Source organism: Solea solea, chromosome 10 (genome assembly GCF_958295425.1).
Source record: "Solea solea chromosome 10, fSolSol10.1, whole genome shotgun sequence".
Classification (NCBI taxonomy): domain Eukaryota; kingdom Metazoa; phylum Chordata; class Actinopteri; order Pleuronectiformes; family Soleidae; genus Solea; species Solea solea.
This window is the reverse complement of record NC_081143.1, coordinates 14342626-14362315: the sequence shown is the minus strand read 5'-3', so window position 1 is coordinate 14362315 and position 19690 is coordinate 14342626. Positions and strand designations below refer to the sequence as shown.

At 40.5% G+C, this 19690-nt stretch overlaps 1 protein-coding gene across 2 annotated transcripts; it reads left to right on the top strand.

Annotated features, from left to right (window-relative positions):
* Nucleotides 1-443: 443 nt before the first annotated feature.
* lcorl (ligand dependent nuclear receptor corepressor-like) lies at nt 444-19300 on the top strand. 2 transcript variants are annotated; one of them, XM_058639823.1, is made up of 8 exons: nt 444-589; nt 2463-2528; nt 3860-3948; nt 4056-4182; nt 6300-6524; nt 6658-6736; nt 12188-17418; nt 17524-19300. In XM_058639823.1, exons 1-8 carry the CDS (start codon nt 496-498, stop codon nt 17529-17531), a joined length of 5919 nt encoding a protein of 1972 aa, XP_058495806.1. In that variant the 5' UTR covers nt 444-495; the 3' UTR covers nt 17532-19300. The 2 variants fall into 2 exon arrangements, with proteins under 2 accessions (XP_058495806.1, XP_058495807.1); XM_058639824.1 differs by lacking the exons at nt 12188-17418; nt 17524-19300 and adding an exon at nt 7614-11764 and having other exon boundaries at nt 455-589.
* The last annotated feature ends 390 nt before the right edge of the window (nt 19301-19690 follow it).

Here is a 19690-nt window from a genome sequence, read left to right as displayed (position 1 = left end):
TAACCCTAACCCTTAACCCAATTGTAACTCTCATCCTAAAACCAGGTCCCCAAACCCTTTTAAGTTGTGAGGACCAGACAGACAAAATGTCCTTACTTTCACAAAATGTCCTCACTCTCCATGGTTTCTGCGTTTTTTTTTTGTTTTTGTTTTTTTGTCCTCACAAAGACACACACACAATGGTATACCTTAATTTTGATATGAATATTGAAACATTTTATTGTTGTTAACATTTTGTGTTACTATGATAGTGGTTGTATAATGAGTAGTCGAACCAATTGTGTCTCTGAATGTGTTTCTTTTGTTGAAGCAGCGTAGTTACCTAATAACGGACGACGCCGTGATGAGGCTTTGTGGAGTCTATTGGTGGAGCCTGCTGTCCCCCTAGCGGCCGGCTGCGGTCATGACAGCTGGTGTTCCGCCGCGGTAACCGAGCTTCTTCCTGTGGTTCAGTTCAGTCAGAGGGAGAGAGTGAGGGGGGAGGAAGGACGCAGAATGGCGACCGTGCAGTGCCACAAATGCACGGTAGAAAAGAGAGGGTTTCGGCGGGAACTTGATTCTTGGCGACATAAATTGATACACTGCATTGGTACGACAAATTTGCAGTTTTATATTTTTTTTGTTTAAAATCGAGAGGGTTCAAAGGGAGTTTGACCGGTAGCGGAGGGATCGCTTAGCTTAGCTATATCGGATTGCTAACCAATGCTAGGTACCGATAGCTAGCTCGTAGCCTGCCACCGTAGGTGTTGATCCTGATCGGTGAAGTGAAGCTGGCAGGCTAATATTTACCAGCTGGATAGCTTTTCGAGTTTTCTTTGTCCCCCTGAGCTAGCTAGCAACTCAGCGGCCCTAGGTCTTCTTGACTGTGGTTAATGAATGACCGGACACTTGCAGCATTTAGTATTGTTGTGTCATTTTTGTGAAGTGGTGTCAATGTCGTTAGCTATATTTGTTTATTGAAATACAATATATGCTGGCTATGCTAATATCATGCTAACGTAATCACTGTTGATATCTGGGGGAAGGGATTGTTTCCACTTTAGAGAAGCTAATGTCAGTGCAACACGAGAAACGCACTTATTTCAACACCCAGTAGTAACGGTTGTCCACGTACTGTGGGCTATTTTGAACACTGATTTATGCCGCGGTAGCCATAGTCCGTCTAACCCTGACTCCAGTTTGTGTTGATCAAAACACATATTACTATAATCCAATGGGTTTCGATTTTTTTCTTTTCATATTTGTAAACCACAATTTACCGATGTATACCTACAGAAACGAGGAAATAACCCGTTACATTTAAAATACATGGGATTATATTCATCCCAAACAAAGGAAAAACAAAACACTAACATAGCAGCACGAAACAATTATCTTATCCGAGCCTTACCGATCTTAATCTCTTGACATGTTCTGGACCTCCGTGTTGTATACACAATTTTGAATAATATTCAGAAATACATATTTTCTGTGGAGACTGCAAAGTATGGAAAGGGCTTGATGGTACATTTTAGGATCACGTTTTCTTTGTAATTTGTTTAGCTTCTTGTTTAACTGTCAAACACATCTAAACCAGAGCCCTGATATTATTTACATAACCATCTCTAAAAGTATATATATATATGTATATATTACCTCTCTGTGACTCTTCACCATTGGCTTTTTTTCTGTGTACCTCTGTGACTGACTTCAATGGGTTATTATCCATATACCAGGCAAATTGCTAGATGAGGCCAACCTGAAAGTAACAGTTTATTGAAAGGCCACTAGGGGGCGACTTGACTAGATGTCCATGGGAAAATTATCCCACTAATCATGTATAGTTTCAGGTCTTCAGTAGCACACTATTTCAATTGTATTAATTATGCTCCCATTTAGAGGGAAATGAAGGCTAAAGCACATTGCATATTAGACAGCATAGGGCACCTATGGTTTGAAGTGACATCTGTGAATTTCTTGCTGTGAAAACTGCTATAGCATCGGTCAAATTGTCAAACTTGATGGTTTGATAATGGGATGAAGATTACATACATTTTTTTATATACAGCACAGTCCATGATCTGTGCTGCTATCTTAACTCGACACTTTAAGTGATTAGTTTATCATATAATAGTTCTTTTGATGTCACCCAATACTGTTTTTCCTCACAGAAATATATTAAATGCTGAGTCACATGTATTTAACATGTATAAATTACCTATTGCTTCCCATCCCCTTTTGTTTTTACTCCAGAGTGATACACTGAATAGTGCTTTGATATTAAGTACATGTACTTGTGGTAAGGTGGTGGTTTTCAATGTCTGACTGGAGAAACCTCATATAGCACTGCACAGTGTTTTGTCACAGAGGTTTCTTATTTGGCTCAAATGTGAAACGGATAGAACATACTGTACCCAAATGTCAAGCCTTTCAGGCATTTTCATTTCAGTACAAAGTGATTGACATTTTGTTTTGTCTTTCAGGGTTTGAAAGCATCCTAGAAGGCATCTATGGCCCAATGCTGCTGAGGGACCTCAATGTATTTGATGGTGGGTTTGTCTGTGTGTACATTAAAGTCTTAATTTCTCTATAAACATGGATACATCATACAAATGCTTTTAGTATTTCTGATAACATGACTTTTTATTTATTTACACTCTGAATGACTCTGAATTGAACCAGCTGAAAAATGTAACGGTGTTGCAAAATTCCATCAGGTGCAGAACTGTGCAACAGACTATTAGGTGTGAATTCTCCCTGCTATTAAGTCACAACTGCCACACTGCAGTAATCATGTGAGCTGTGTGGACTTACTGTAACATAGAAGAAAAAAGTGACTTTTTTTAATGAAAAATTTAAAATAAACAGCAGCATTTTACATGAGTCATGTTTTGGCCTGTTTGTTTCTTTCTGTATGGGAACAGGATATTTGCTACAAAAGTCAACAATTTTGAAATGGCTGGTTATGCATCAGCAGAACTGTGTTATTAAGAGCTTAGTTGTGTTTTAGAGATAACAAAACTGCAGTTGACTGATGTTGCCTCAGTAGAAGATAGTGCTATTGGTATTAATTCCTCCTAATAATTCCTCCTAGTGCACTGGTTCATTACACATTTGTGTGATCATTTTAGTACAGGCCTCTGGTGCCTTCTAGAGAACATAATCAGATAATCTGTAATAAAAAGAAACTGGCAGACATGGTGTGCATTTATCGGTTTGACCCTGAATCTAGTCTATTTGAAATAATATCACTTAAGAGTCCCATGTGTAGTTGTAGATGTAAATCAGCTAATGGTGAATGCTGTAAATAAAATGGTTTTGACATCGAGTTTGCAACATCATTGTGATGGGAGTATATTACATTGTATATTACAAGTACAAGAACCTAACCGTCTTAGTCTTTGATTGTCTTAACCGTTTATGAGCCAATACATTATTAAGAGCTTTGCACTTAAGTGTAAACTACTTTAATGTATACAGCAAATTCATGAAACAGGGTTATAATGGCTATGCTATAAACTGTCGTCAGTAGTCATCTTCAGACTTGAACTCTCCAGATTAACAGCAGGTGAAGCAGTATCTGACTTGAGCATGCAGGAGGCAGACACTTTCCCATTTACACACTAGATTATCCAGAGTTTCCTCTGCTGCTGTCTCACAATGAGCTCACTTGGACATCATCCAGAGAACAGACAAGGTAGTTGACAGGAGAGGAGTGACTTCTGCGGATATTTGCTCCTGCATGTCATGTTTTACATGTTGACATTAGATTTTGAGCAGTATAAAAAAAACTGGATCACTAGACACTTCTAATCATAGTAGCAGGTGGTTTTATCCTTGATTTACCCCAATTCTTGTTTTTTTCTATTGTGTCTTTTAGACTGTGAACCCGAAGAAGTGGAAGATTGGTCCCCAGAGTCAAGCTGCTCTCAGTGTTCATTCTGCAACCTTCCACTGGACAAACTCAGTGTAAGAATTGTTAAAATAACCCAGAAATTTGTGTGATCCCATTGGCTTATATAAAATATGCTATTATGGTAAACAATAAAATAACTTCATTTGTTTTTTCCCTGAAGGATCAAGTACCCGCAGCCACGTCGCCTCTCTCCTCCCCCTCTGATTACTCTCCCTGTCAGGCTCCAAGCGTCTCTGAGAGCAGCCAGTCAGCTCACAGGTTTCTTCAAGCTGTGTTTAACAAGAAAGGTGAGTCTGGTTTCCTTCTGTCTGAGAAGCATTGCACTGTCATGCCAACTGACGACACGTTCAAAACTCCTTGTATAGGTTTACAATTGCTCAATCCTGTTAGCATTTACAAGTTACATTAAGAATATTCAAAATCAATATTTGAGAAACCAGCCTGGTCTGCTTGATTTGCTCGTCTAGAGAGTCACCCAACTGCTTTGATGTGGTAGCATGTGGGCTTCACAAAATCACTTGGCAACAGCTGTATGGCTTTATCTGAAGGCAATTTCCTCGCAAAACATAGAATGAATTGTTATGCGCTAAGGATATATGATATATTACTCTCTCTTTGAGCTGCTACTTTAATTCAGTGGACGATACTGAGTGTAATTTGTGTTGGTTTTTTTGTTAACCCAGACCTCACTGTCTGTCGTTCATTACACACATACACCCACAATGACTGACAAAAGGGCAACAGTATATAAAGAGATATGATTGAATCAGAGCAACTGTTAAAATGGCATGATTACATTGTTTCATTTATAAAAAATTATAGCAGTAGAAATCTACATCACACCACAGGGACAAGGATTTCATTCAGCATTATTATTTACAGTCTATTTTCGGGGCTGTTTGCCAAGCACACCATTACTGGAGACCTGACATTTTGCTCCCTGTTCGTATTTGGGAAATACAGTAGATATTATTTATATAGGGAGTCGAGCTACATATGTACACTATACTTCCAAACAAAATTGAGGATACTGATAATCCGGCAGCACCTCTTCTCTGCATAACCAGTGCGCTGCCTGTTAAATTTCATGCCACCTTGACTGAATTTTAGCATGTGATGTCATTGAAATAAACACTCATTTCTCATAAATGTTTAACTAGGTTGATTTGACGTGTTGTTTGGAACAAAATAGAAAATGTGACAGGTTTACACATACAGCTATGTATATAACAAAAATATAAACTAAACAGAAAAACAGGCCTATCCTGTCCGTGAAGATACAGCTTCACAATATATATATTAAAATGTACTTTACTTATATTCTTAACAGCTATCTGCAACTTAAATGTGACTACAATTCTAGTTTTAGTTTCATGATATCATAGATATTCATTCATACTGCTCCATATGAGTCCACGAGGGCTGCTTGCACCAATCCCAGATGGACAGATCACCTGTCCATCACAGGTCAAACGCACAGAGATGAACCACTCATTCTCACATTCACACCTATGGTCACGTTACATTGTCCAGTTAACCTCAGCATGTTTTTTGGACCGTGGGAGACAACCAGAGAACTGGGAGAAAATCTCAATTTAATATTACTTGTTACAATGAAAGTACAGCTAGTTGAAATTATGTTGACAAGTGCAACACACGAAGAAGACAATAACTTCCGGTTCACACAAATCGGACAAATTAAATATCAAAATCAAAATCTTTCCATGGCCGTTATTTCATTTCCTATTTTTGATCTGAGCAATAAAATAAAAATATTGCTCAAAAATCCAAAAAATTACCCGTTATATGTTTTTTGGTATCAGATTCATAAACGAATAAGGAAATAACAAACTGTTTTTTCATTTTTCGATTTTGGAATCTCAATTGAATATGAAAAGAATGAATGATACATGGATTATTTTGGTTTGTGGACAAAACAAGACATTTGAGAACATCATCATTTCAAGGTTGGATTAACTTTTTTTTAGGTTTTTTGTTATTTTATGGACCAAACGATTAATCGATTAATCAGGAAAATAATCGACAGAATAATTGATTATTAAAGTAATCGTTAGTTGCAGCTCTACCTTGATAAACTACTTTATGTTTGCTATAGACGACCACTCTGTTCATTCAGCCTATATTTGTTCCAGTGTTTGCGGTATTTCACTATAATTTGAAGTTGAAACGTTTCAGACCAAAAGAACAATTAATTACCATTCAGCCTAAATATATTGGGATATGAATTTTGGGTCTGTTGCCCAGCCTTAATATCCACATGACAGAATACAACAAAGTTTCTTTTAGCTTACCAAACAGCAGAAATCACACCTTTTTTGTAAGAAACTCATTTCTCTCTCTCTCTCTCTTGAATTACTGTCTGCATCTGTGCCTTCTTTGTTAGATGCTCCCCTGGGCTGCGAGTCCACCATCCCTCTGGTTGCTCAGGAGCTGATGAAGAAAATGATACATCAGTTTGCCATGGATTATGCATCCAAGTGTCTACAACACACCAGTACAAATGGTGTCAGAACAAGGACACCCTCACCTTTGTCAGAAACGTCAGATGCCCCTCTGGACCTCACAGTGAGCCGAACTCAAGAGGAGAGAGAGAGTGAACATGAACTAGGTAGGGAAAGCATTAAACACACTGTGATCAGAGCCAATAAAAGTTTTAAGACTTTAACATTTACATGCCCTGAAGGTCCCATTGCATTGTGATTCATTTCCTCAAGTGTGCAACACATTTCCTCCTGTAACAGATGGCGTGCTCGACCTCTCAAACAGGAACTCTGCCAGCTCAGCAACTTCATCATCATCATCTAATAACAAAACCTCTGGGTAAGAGATTTTTTGTTTCTTAAATTGTTTGTGTTCATAAACTTTAGTGATATTGGGACTTGTGATAAAATGCAGAATAGAACCCTCCATCATAACTAGTAGGTAAAACTGGGGGTTCTTCATGAATACATTTATAAATTAACATTACCACTGCCTTTTTTGTTCAAACCCACATGCACCTTAGCATGTGAAGAAATCCCCATTAGGTGTATAATATGGTCAGGATTTATTATCCGCATCAGTGTGGTGTTTATTTAAGTCAACATCTGATACTAAATCATGTGTATATATCTTTGTATGACAGTGCTGTAGGTCAGTTCATTGTTAGTCATGATGAAGTTAGCTGTTTTTGGTGTTTTGGATCTACGGGGTTGACTCTTTTATCTCTTGAGCGGTAACGTCACAGTTATGGCAGCGTGTTATAACATTTGCCAACAGTTCAGGATTGTATGGTGAGGTGAACATTGCAGTATCTCACAACGATTTTACTTCCGTTTTACTGATCCATTTATGATGAGTTTGATTATTCAACCTTCAAGCATGTAGGATTCTCACAGAGGGATATCACAAAACAACTGTCGTTGTATGTGAGCATCTAAGTAACGCCAGCCATTCACAGTCTGTCCCACCTGGACGTGAAGAGGCTTTGCCACACACAAAGAATGTGTGTGCATGAGAGACACACAGCAGCAGCAGCAGTGTGTGTGAGGGCCCAGAAACAGACAGACATGAAACTTAACAGTCGCAGTGATGTTACCAACACAAGGCATAAAGGAGTGGACCCCTCGCTCTGCACCCCCCTTTGTCCCCTATGCCAAAACAAACCCCCCTCCATCACCTCCATCCTGACCCTGCTGTTTGGTCCTCCTATCCCTAGGAGGCAGCGCAGGCAGAAGGAGGAGTACATTGAGAGGAGCTGGGAGCTGTCCGAGGGTTTGCTGTCCAAGGCCTTAAAAGATATACGTTCAGGGAGGCTGAAGGAGCACCGAGCATCATTGCTATATGGAATACCTCTTCACACCTTGAGGCAAGGGTTGGAGGGCTGGGCTGAGGGAAGGCTTGGAATGCTGCACCAACTTCCACCAGGAAGCAGAGATTTAAGGGATGATGTCACATCGCACAATGTGATGTCATCAATGCTGGGCGGTGAAGCCCGTCTTGTTCTGCAGAAGGTGGCGGCATGGGCAGAGCAGGCAGAAATTGGAGGAGCTGCAGAGGAAAATGGAGACTTAAGTTTCCCTTCATCCTCTGTAACTTTTTATCAGCCAAGTGGTCTGCAGAAACCTTTCCCCCGTTCCTTTCCCCAACTCAGAGATGCTCTCCAGCCCCCACCAAGTCCCACCCCCAGTCTGGAACCACCCACAACACTGCGCATTCCTCAGGTCCGATCCATGTCCGACCACAACAGGTCAATCCCAACTGAGAATTGCAGCGTGGCAGTAAATGTGCATCAACGTACTTCAGCAACAGAGGGTACTGCCAGCTCATTGACAGCTGCTGCTAGACCTTCCTCTCTCTTCAAGCTCAGACCTCCTTTTTTGGCTCATGGCTGTCCAGGCAGTGCCAACCAGTCACCTCATCGCCTGGGACCACGTGGATCCTCGCTGGATGATTCAGAAGAGGGAACAGGTAGTCGGGACAAAGACAAGCAGCCAAGAAAAAAACGTGGGAGATACCGTCAGTATGACCATGACCTGTTGGAGGAGGCTATCACTATGGTGATGGGCGGTCGCATGAGTGTTTCCAAGGCCCAGGGGGTTTATGGCGTGCCCCATAGCACACTGGAATATAAAGTCAAAGAACGCACTGGAACACTGAAGAACCCGCCCAAGAAGAAATCTGCCAACTTTTGTTCATCCAATTCTAGCTCGTCTGGTTCTGGTACCATGACCAGTTCCACAAACTCAGGGACTTTTTCCTCCGCTGCTGACACAAAGAGGTTCTAGACCACCAAACGCCTCCAGAACTCCTCAACACTTGAACTCATCACCTTTTACAGGACACACATTTTCTGAAGACACCTGTTGAAACACAACACTTGCCTTTACAAAATACACGGATATTAATATTCAGGTCTTTTAACTATGTGTCTGTAATGTGATAGTCATACTCATTCTGGCTGTATTTCTCTTGCTTGTCCTGGGCTTTAATCAAAGCAGCTGCAAGGTGCAGCCTTTTTCAAAACACAACACACACTGGTGCTCATTAAAGCTTTTGTTCCCAGAAGCTGCAAAATGTTTTCACTACAAGTAGTAGCTCGACTCCCTATCACATTATCTGGGTTTGTGAGTTTGATTTTTGTCAGATTAACATGTTTACATGCATTTTACGTCAGACTAAATACTAAATGGTTTTAAGGAGGCTTGATTAATTGAGAGCATACACATTTATGAAAATTAAAGATGCACCCAATGCCGAAGGATAATGAGTTGTTACTTTGGTCTTGTCAGGAGATCCGTTGGTAATAACAGAATGTAATAACATCCGCATCATCCTTTAAAGTAACTTCAATTTCATTTTCATATGATTTGGTTTTATTTCAAGGAGAGAATCAGACACTGATTGTTGTCCACCAGGTTGCCCAGGATCAAGTGTGAGAAACACAGTTGTGGAAGGAAATGAAGTGTGACTGTCATGTTTGCTAGCTGTTAGGCTATTAGGTTATTCAGGTTTGATTTAACTAAAACTCCTTGTTAATGGGAGTGATGATGATTGTCATTTGCAGCTTTCTATCTCTCTCTGGGTATTGTACCCGGGCAATTCAAGTGACTTAGAGCCATTGTAACAGATTAAAACTCATTACTATTGTTCGACAACCCCACAAACAGGGAGATTGTACAGTTTAAACTGCTGTGGTAGCTATATCTTCACTATGAGTTTCTGCTGAAGAGATTAGCATATGATAGCCATTTTAGTGTCCACATAGTTTTCTTCTCTATTTGTGCAAGCTAGTCTCAACATTGTATTGAGTGTAGTCGGAATGCAAACGTAAAGCATGATTTTAAATGTGCACTGATAAGATTGAGAAATGTATGTTATGTTAATGTTTATGTGTTCTGTTTATTTTTTTTATTATCACACATATTAACTAATTATACTACTGTAGCTGTGTTATTGTAAACCTCATACATGACTGCTGCTTTTAACTTATATCTTACCTTTATGGGACCGTTTCCCTGGCACAAAGAAGCGTAGCTACAAACAGAAGACCTTTTTTTTAGCAAATGCGACTCCAAGGTGTCCTGCGTTGTAATGTGTCAAGATGCATATTTAGGGAATGGATGGGGTTTTTAATGATAGTTGATTGTGTAGACTACTGAATTGGGCTTCTGAGATGAGCCTATATCCATTAACAGTGCTACTACCAAAGCAGCAGTTCAGGGTTATCCTCACAAAGCTGCTTCAATTTGTTTTGCTGTCAACTTTTGTGTGTATACTTGTATTACACTTGCATATGACGTTGTCGGGACCTGTAGTCCTCGTGGAGACCAAAACCTGGACCTAATGAGACAGAACCTCATATCTGAGGAACTGGTCAAAGTTGGGATTAAGACATAAATTGTGGTTAGGTTAGGGCTAGTGTTAATTGGTTATGCTTAATGTTGGGGATAACACTTTGTTTAGCCTGTTCAAAGTAATGGAAGTCAATGCAGTGTCCTATGAAAAGTAGCTCTGCAAACGTGTGCGTGTGCGTGTGCGTGTGTGTGTGTGTGTGTGTGTGTGTGTGTGTGTGTGTCACTCTCTCTTTAACCTCATTGCCACATATACCTCTGAACTTAATCTGCCTATAGCTCAGTGTCAGGTTTCACATCAAAGCCTCTGTGTTATGATACTTTACTATGCTGGAGTATGAGGTCTCATTATCTTAAGGATGCATTATGAGCTCTTTGTCTCTCAAGGAAAAACACCCAAGTGTAAATGTATTGCCACCAACATGTAAAAATCAAAGAAAATGTACATTCAGCCATTTAGTTAAGTATGAAATGATTTTAAACATATGATTTTACATTTTGTTGTGTGGCATTTACAGAAGATCTGACATGTTTTAGCTAAGTATTTATCCTTCTTGGTAATATTTGTGGATTTTCTTTTTATTGTAATGTTATGGCTAGTTGTAATGCAGTTTAATTTTTTAAAGCATTTTTGGTCAGATTTTCTGGCTTTAACCTTTCTAATACATAGAAATACTGATGTCTTTGCTCCTGAATGTTTCTGCTCATATAGCATGACGTCTTAACTCTGGGAATTATCTGCCATGTAGGTCCAAGGGCCTGTTTGTAAACAAGCCTAAACACTTATAGAGAAATAGAAAATTATAATTTCATTGTGCCAGTTAAATCGTTGTATATTCTGGGAACAGATTTTAGCTGATGGCACATCTTAACAACATAAATCTGCTATTTATGCATCAATCAATTGTTGCACTATGATTTATAAGAAGCATTTTACTGTAAACTGTTTTGTGTTGGTGCTGCATTTATTGCTTATTTATTGATTGTGATTCAGAACTGTGATTTTACTAGTTTGATTGTTGTAGTTCTTGATTTGTTATATGGCACTTTGATGCAATGTGACGTGTATTGCTAACTGCATGAACACTTTTAAATGTTAGCTTATATTATTTGTTTTGTCCTAAAATGACAACCTTTGGGTATTGCTGTCGTTTGATGCTTATGTAAATAATTATTTAATGTGATTTTAAAATCAGTATTGTTTTCATAACAATCTCAACAATTACACTACAGAATGTAACTCTCTTTTACTGTGTCTGACCTAACATGGTCTATGTAAAGTACATACAGTACTCTGAAAGCTAGAAATACCATCAATATAATTCAGGTTAAGAATTTTACTACAAAAATTTAACACTTGCAGGACTCTGATGTAATTGTTTTTGAGCTGTCAGTAAGTGAAAGTGCTGTTGAACACATTTTCTGTTTTGAGCGTTTCTACAATCATTCTTCTGCTTTTAGCAGAATGTTATTATTTGCCTTCAGCAACTCGTCAATAAAACAGTTCTGTAATCGGTTCAGTTCTTTTCTTTTTTCATGTAATGGTTTGTTTCAGGGGTTTACAGGTCATGATACTTCTAGGACAATTCTTTCAACATTGCCTTACAATTTGATGGCCATCTTGGCCAGAGAATGGCTACTTTATTCAAGAAGACAAATTGTAGTTACTTTTTTTTTTAGCTAATACATACAGTATAAAATATAAGAAGCTACATGTAGGCAATGAGGTGATACATACAGTGAAAACTGTATGTTTTATTATTATAGTAATGCATGGACCAGGCTATTGTATAAATGAATAATAAAAATAAGTTTTTATTTTAGTGTTGTTTAAAACATGGTTAGATTTGGTTAGTTTTCTGTTAGTATTTGTTTGTCATATGACAGTGGTTATATGTGGAAAAAAAACTAACTCTCATCTCTACATTTTTGCCTCTAGCTCCTTGCTACCATCATTTAAAGGACATCGGGGACTGCAAAGGAATAAGTTTCGTCAGATATCAGCGTTGGATGCTGTTGTCCGGGCACTTTGCCCTGCACACCGTTCCTTACTCTACCAGATGTTGAAGCAGGCACAACAGGAAAATTTGCTGTCTTTGCTTAATCGTCGACCTGCAGGTCAAGCTGAATCTTACTGCTGTCAATGTGGTGTAAACCCACCGGATAAAGGTATCCCTCATGCACTCACATGTAGTGAACGTAAAGCCAATAACAGCAGCCTATACTACCCTTTAATGGATTGCGATGATCAAGGTCATGGCAACACAATGTTCCATTCTGGAGACTCAAAGTCCAATTGTAGCATCCATCTCTACCCTTTAAATGACTGTAAAAATGATGGTTCTCTGGGTTCAAACTACTGCTGTGTGCACAGATGCAGGATGGAAACCTACACTGTTTTGTGCCCCAAGAGGCTGCACTGCCTTTCCTGCCAAAGCCTGGCTGTAGGTCCCATTAACAGCATTATGTGTTCATTTACATCCGCTCCTACATTATCCAAATCCCCTTCACTGTGCACTCCCTCCTCTAGTTCATGCCCTTCCTCATCGATCTGCTGTAACCCACACACCCCCCACTCTTGTCCCTGTTATTCGAACCATGCCTGTCCGTTGCAGGACAGGAGCACAATAGAAAGAGGGATAGTTGATGGGGATCCTCCTGTCCTGAAAAGAGAGCACAGCCCCTCTCCTCCTCCACTTTCTCCTATCCCCTCAGACATCAGTAAGAAAACTGATGAAACGCCGCCTGCACTCCTTCAACATAGGCAAGACCAAGAAACTGACACATCTGTTAAAAATAATATTGTAAATGCAAGCCAACAGAAAAAAGAGGTGCTTCAGTGCAGTACTCTTAGACGTAGTCAGACTGAGCAGAGCCCAAATGGGATTTTGCTGCAGGACGTTGTGAATCGCTTCAGTGAGAAACTAGAGACAATCAAACCTCTAGAGAAAGACCCAGCTGCTGTTTCTACAGACTTTAATGCCTCTGAAAAGGAGAAGCTGCAGTCTCCTTCTACCAGCCAGGACCTGCAGTTTCCTGCTGATGCCCATCTCACTGAAATAATCACCAAAGTGCTTCACAAAGGCAATGGCAGTGACTACAATCTAAGTGAGCTGTTCAATCGTCATGATAGTGAAAAGCCCAAATCACCCAACACCCGCTCCCGCCGTCGCCAGGAAGTCCTTGCAGCTATAGCAACACCTGCTGATGACTCTGCAACCAGAAGACATTCTTTACAGAGTAAACGGGAGTTGGCCATGCTTTATCAGTCCTGCAATAGAAAAAAGGCTCCACCAGCAAAGAAGGCAAAATTAAATAATGGAAAGGTTACTGTAACTACAACATACACGTCATCAGACTCTAGCCTAGTTAAAGGGAAGTCTGAAAGAGAAATAGAACTGAAACATTTAGCGAATCATAAGGTTGAGGATATATCACTGGGCATGCTCTCTGCAGAAGTCAAAGATGAGATTGAAACTGTTGTAGTAACAGAAGACATTCTGATCCTTAAAGCAGAGGAAAATGAAAGGGAAATGTCATGTGAAGAAAAAGATCTTACTCTCTTCAACACTCAGACACCCACAACCGAACTGCAAACATATGGCAAAGAACTCTCCAAGGGTCATGGCACACAAAGACTACCACGGATAATGACAGTGACCACAACCTCAGTAAAACAGTGTGTCGGGCCCTGTAAAGAACATAGAGAGGTTAAAAGTGCTGGAGGTGAAGAGGACCATGAAGAATCCCCATCAGGTCAAAACCCTGACAGTAAAAATAGACGAGATAAAAATTGCCATATTCCGGTTAAAGAGAGGCAGAAATCAAACCATTCCAAGGAGGTCAGAAGGTCAAGGAGAAGCATAGTCCCTCCACAGCGGTTCTCCTCTTTTGTCACAGAGCCCAGGAAGATGTTCTTTGCTGCATGTTCCTCTGATAGCATCTTTAACCAGGGAACGCAAAAGGACGATGTTTTGACATCTAGCACTTTGGATGATTCACCCAAAGATCCAGATGCTAAAGACACTCAGCTTGAAACAGGAAATGACCCTCCGCTGTCCTCACCTGAGCAAATCGGGAAGCTTGCATTAGAGTCCACGGAGAGAGAACAATATGGACCATCTCACATAGAGTTAAGAACCATTACTGCCAAAGACAAGAGTCCTATTAAACACGGCTTAGATACTGGAACAGATGGTAATGACTTAGCAGTCAACACTTTACGAATCCTACGATCACAACCAAGACTTAAGGTCTCAATGACAGCTTCAAGGATGCCCAAAAACTCATCCAGTGGAAAAGATGTTATTGCGTCGGTTCCCTGTGTTGAAAAACCTCCCAACTACTCCCAAGTCCAATACACCAGTCCGATTAAGCTCATGTTTGTATCAGCAGTAAAGGATAAGGGAGAGGTCAGATACAGTCTCAAATCGGCAAGCTCTGGTTCAAATCCACAGGCAGAAGAAGCCTTTGATCCATATGAAGAGTCTTCATGGTCAGGTACGCCTGAGAAACAAACAAGCCAGAGTACTGAGTCCCCAACTTCAAAAGTAAAATCAACTTCTTCACCACTAAAGTCTGCTACCTCACCTGTAAAATCTGCTTGCTCACCAACCAAGTCGGCTTCTTCACCAGCAAAATCTGCCCCCTCAACACCCAAATCAGCTTCTCCACTAAGCAAGTCTGTGTCTTCACCACGCAATTCTGCCCCCTCAACACCCAAATCAGCTTCTTCACCAAACAAGTCTGTGTCTCCACCAAGCAAGTCTGCCTCCTCACCCAAGTCAACTTCTTCATCACCTAAAATAGGTTCCAGAAGATCGGGTGAAAGTACACCAACTAAGCGAATAGCTGGCACTGAGAGCCAGAGATCCCTGTGTGACTTATCTTTTCATGAAACCACTCCTCCAAAAAGGCGTCCAGGCCGGCCAAAAAAGCTGGGACCACAGCTTGAGCAAAAAGTGAAGAGACCAATTGGGCGACCACGCAAGCAGAAAGCTGTAGATTCAGAAACTGGGGAAAAATCAACGAGTGGAAAGATAGTTTTACCATCTGATGCTGAGGAGAATGCAAACAAGAACCTCAAAATAACTGTTGTGTATGGCCGTTCAAGGAGGAACAAGCGAATGGTGTCCGAGGGCTTTGAACAGCTGCAAACAGAATTTCATGATGCCTCTCAAGCAGTGGGCCTTAAAAGGGACTTGGGCATTTTAATGAACAGTTCTAGGACCAGCTCAGGTACAATCAAAGCCACCTCAACAGAACCGTCAAAGGATCTGAAGTATCTCAGCACTGGGAAAGAGTCCCCTCTAAATAGCAGTAACATTAAATGTCAGAAGCAGGATGATGCTGTACCCTCAAGGAAACCAGGTAGACCTGCAAAAGTCAAAATCTCTGGAATCTCCGTTACAGTAACCACAGTATCACCTCGACAACGCAAGATTCAGATAAAGAGGGACACCAGGCAGTCTCCTAAAACACAAATTCATAAGAAATTATTTCTGACAGAATTTAAATCTGCCAAAGAATCCAGGACAATCAGTTATCAGTCAACAAACCGAAGCAGTCAAACAGAGAAAGGGACAGAAACAAAGAATGAGATCAATGACAAACTGCCAAATCAGTTGGTACCAGTGCGTCACTCATTGAGAGTGAGAAAGCCCTCAATCCACTTTCTGCATGCTGTTGCCACCTCTACCTCTAGGTCATACAGCCACAGTAATGCTCTGCTCCGGCGCTCTAAACAACTTCTGCTTAACAAGGCCAGCAACGAAAAAAGGAAGGAGGAGCAACAGCGCAGTGCTGAAACATCGGGAGGGAAGAAACAGCTCTTTGGACAAGACAAGAGGAAGAGCATCTCTCAGAACCTTAGCAGAGTATCAGAGGTATCTGTAGACTCAATCTTCACCCCAAAAGAGACACTAAGATGGTGGTCAGCATCTACTGAGGAAAAGACAATGAACCATGAGCTTGCCAGGAGAATACGATTAATCTCCGACACCTGGATCTCAGACGGTGTGGGGAACGAAGAAAAAGAAATTCCCCTTTATTCTAAACCAGACATCAAAGACAACAATTCATTTACCACAAAGTCAAAATGTCCTTCAGCTGTTCGAACGCTGTTTGATTGTTCTCCTAACAAACCAAGGTCTTGCAGCATGCAGCAGCTCTCCTCCTGGTTCATGCAGACCACAGAGACACAGTCCCTGGCTATTGTCAAAAAGGCAAGCTCACGGAATAATGAACCTAGACACTTTCCTCGTTCTACCCATAACAAAAATGTTTGCTATAGCCCTCAAGCAGAACGACTCCGCAAACACATCAAGAAGTTTGCCAAAACTGTGCCAAAAAGTCCTTTGCAACATCAACTGGCTCAAAGACGCATGAGGAAGAAGAATGAAGCACCTCTGCAAACACGTAGTATTAGGCGGCAGCTGTTTCTTCCCAGATTTGCATCAGACAAGTGCAAACAAGGAGTCCAATGGCAGCAAAGCCTTGCTTTTAGAAAGTACCAGGCCACTGTATTTAGGGCAAAGAAAAGGTTCTTAACCCGGAAAGAAAGGGAGAGGTGGCGAATGAGACAGCGGAATAAGAAAAACTTGAAAGTCACAAATTCTTCAAATGAACAACAAAAACACGAGGCGTTCCGCAGATTAGCAAAAGACCAGTCTGATTGTTTGGAGAACAGATCTGCCAAAAGTTCTGTTGACCAAACTCGGGAGCCTGTGGATGTACCCAAAGAGCAGAACCTCAGCTCAAAAGCCTGGAGTCCTGAGACAATTAAGGAATGTCGAGTGTTTCTGAGGAAGATCAACTCTCCAGACAACGAATCCACTGAGGAAGAGTGGGACTCCTGTACTGTGACACTGGATGATGGGTCACCCTCTGCATATGTATTTGCAGCGAGGGAGAGAGAGTTAGTAGGAGTTGTTAAAGCTGTGAACACAAAAAGAGTAAGCATTAATAGGAGGAAAGCCTCCAGAGACCTGGCCACTAATGCACCTAAATCAGTCCAGGAGCAAGGTAGGATGCCGGCAAGGAGGCGGAAATGCAAATACAAAAGTCCAGGAGTTTTGTCTACTGAATCACCACAGCCACCACCAGCGAAAATGTTGAGACAATCGCGAATGAGGGGTCTAACCGGGCCAAGATGGTGCGACTTTGTGTTTGGTAACTACCTTGCTTCTTCTATTGAATATCACTGAAGGCATCTACATTTATCAAGCCTCCTCAAATCATCACAGTCAACTTGTGCTTCTGTTTCTTTTCCAACAGAAAACTAAGTGAAGCATGAGGCCTCCTCCTCCTTCCTGGGAAAAGGACTGTGGTTTAACGTGGTGCCTTTTGACGTTGAGCTGACCACATGGACTGACCATCCCACTATGGTTCAGTCTTACACTCAGCAATTATGTAGCAGTCTAACTTAACAAAAGCTTGATGTTGCACTATTTTTATCCATGGATATTTGTGTACAGAATTTTTTTTTCTTATTGTCAACTTCGCTTTGTCCTTCTGAACATTTTTAGATCAACCCCCCCATGCCCCATTATTAAACCCACCACTTCCCAAAAAAAATATTAATATGGAACTAGTAGAACATTTTTAAATAATTGTTGCTGTACAACTCTTAAATATTCCATGGAATTCAGCCTTTATTTATAGCTATCCTTAGTTGGCACTGTAACAAGTCTCTAATATAATAATTTGTTCCATATTTTAGGTTTGCCACACTCACTGCTGTAGTTTGGCAAATCAGTAGTTTAAAAACATGCTTTGAATGAAGGATTCTTTTTTTTTTTACCCAGTTCCAATATGTATAAGCCCATAAAACATAAAATCCTGTTGAAGTAATTGGCTTGGACTGCACTAAAATCACCTGAAGTATCTAGAAAAGAATATTTTCAAAAATCAGCACAAAACCACATTAGCACTTAACGTAGATATTCTAAATTACTGTATAGTCTGCCACAACGAGCCACAACAATCCACACCCACTAATGATACAGCTTGTTAAGTAATGAAGAAAGGGTCACGATGCAGTTGTAGAAAGTAGGTTCGGGTTAATCTTTGGTCTGTGGGATCGGACTCGTTTTAATTTATCTGTGATTATGTACACGTTTTCACACAATGGAATCTGGGTAATGTCCAGAGATTTGGGGTCCGACATAAGCATCCTGTGGTTGTGTCACCAAGGCAACGGGACGTCGTCCCCCGTTCACAACAGCAGGAGAATGTCTTTGTGATTGTGTCAGATCTTCTTGCACTATTCCATCTGAGATTATTAATCCCACTACATGGACACCTTACCCATATTTTTGCACATCCCACGTCCCACAACCAAACCCCTACTGTAAAAACAAGAGAATTTATTCGGTGCAATACAAACCCAGATGATTTATCAGTATGTAGTAATTATTTTTATTGCTGACAGATGAATGGATGTAAACACATACCGATGGCCTGGGATGTTACTTCACTTGTCATGCCCCCCCCTCACCCCCTTTTTTTTTCTTCTCCTGCTAAACAGAATATAACAGATCCTTGTTTGTTTTAATAGCATTAAAGAGTTTTTTCTCTCTCTCTATCATAAACATAAGAGCATTATTTACTGTATAAACGCAGGTGGGCGACGTTGCTATTGAGGTTTCCATGGAGTTCCTGTTTTTTGTTTGTTTTCAAGATGCAGCAAGAGATGCCTACCTCCAGTGGGGCTCAGCTAGGCCTACTGCTCTTTTGCTTATCAACACCGTGAGAGACATGAAGCCAGAGTCGATCGGTAAACACTAATCTTGAGTCAATAACGCTTTTGATTCGAGGTGTCTGGCTGTAGGTCAAAACTTAAACCCTGTAGTGTGTTTTGTGTGCCTGACTACCCTTGTATGTCTGTCACTATGGTTTGCCATTTCAACAGGAGGCGGGGTGGCTCAGTGTTACCCTCTGTTGAAGAACCTGGTGCTAAACATTTGTTGTACATTTTCTTTATCACATGTTTTTATACGTCCATAACAGATGCACATGTCTGTAATTGAAACAATAAAGTCTTCTAAAATAAGGAGTGAGCAGTGTCGTCTATAGTGGACTGTGAGATGTAAAACCCTCAAACTCAGCTCACATCTAACCATGTCCTGTCTAATGTTATTTCCCCAATTGCTCGCTGTACATTGGTAAGTTGTGTTGATACTAGATTACACAATTAAGTTTGCTTTTCATTTAATGACTAAATGAATGAGTAATCAGACACTATCGTTTATATTTATCTTTCCTTTTTAAACACAGAACTACATAGAACTATGTGACTATTGTGAGACTCAGGCCTATCAAGTGCAGACCAGGTCATCTTAAAATAAACATGGATGACTGCCACATGCAACAACATGTGTTACCATCACAACAACAAAAAAATCCACCTGAGAATGTCCTTAGAAACTCATTCATTTAGATA

Excerpts from the sequence above, each read along its gene's own strand:
- lcorl (XM_058639823.1), top strand. The coding sequence starts at position 496 with ATGGCGACCGTGCAGTGCCACAAATGCACGGTAGAAAAGAGAGGGTTT. Across the intron at positions 590-2,462 it reads TAAATTGATACACTGCATTG|GGTTTGAAAGCATCCTAGAA; the intron begins GTACGACAAATT and ends TTTGTCTTTCAG. Across the intron at positions 6,525-6,657 it reads AGAGAGTGAACATGAACTAG|ATGGCGTGCTCGACCTCTCA; the intron begins GTAGGGAAAGCA and ends CTCCTGTAACAG.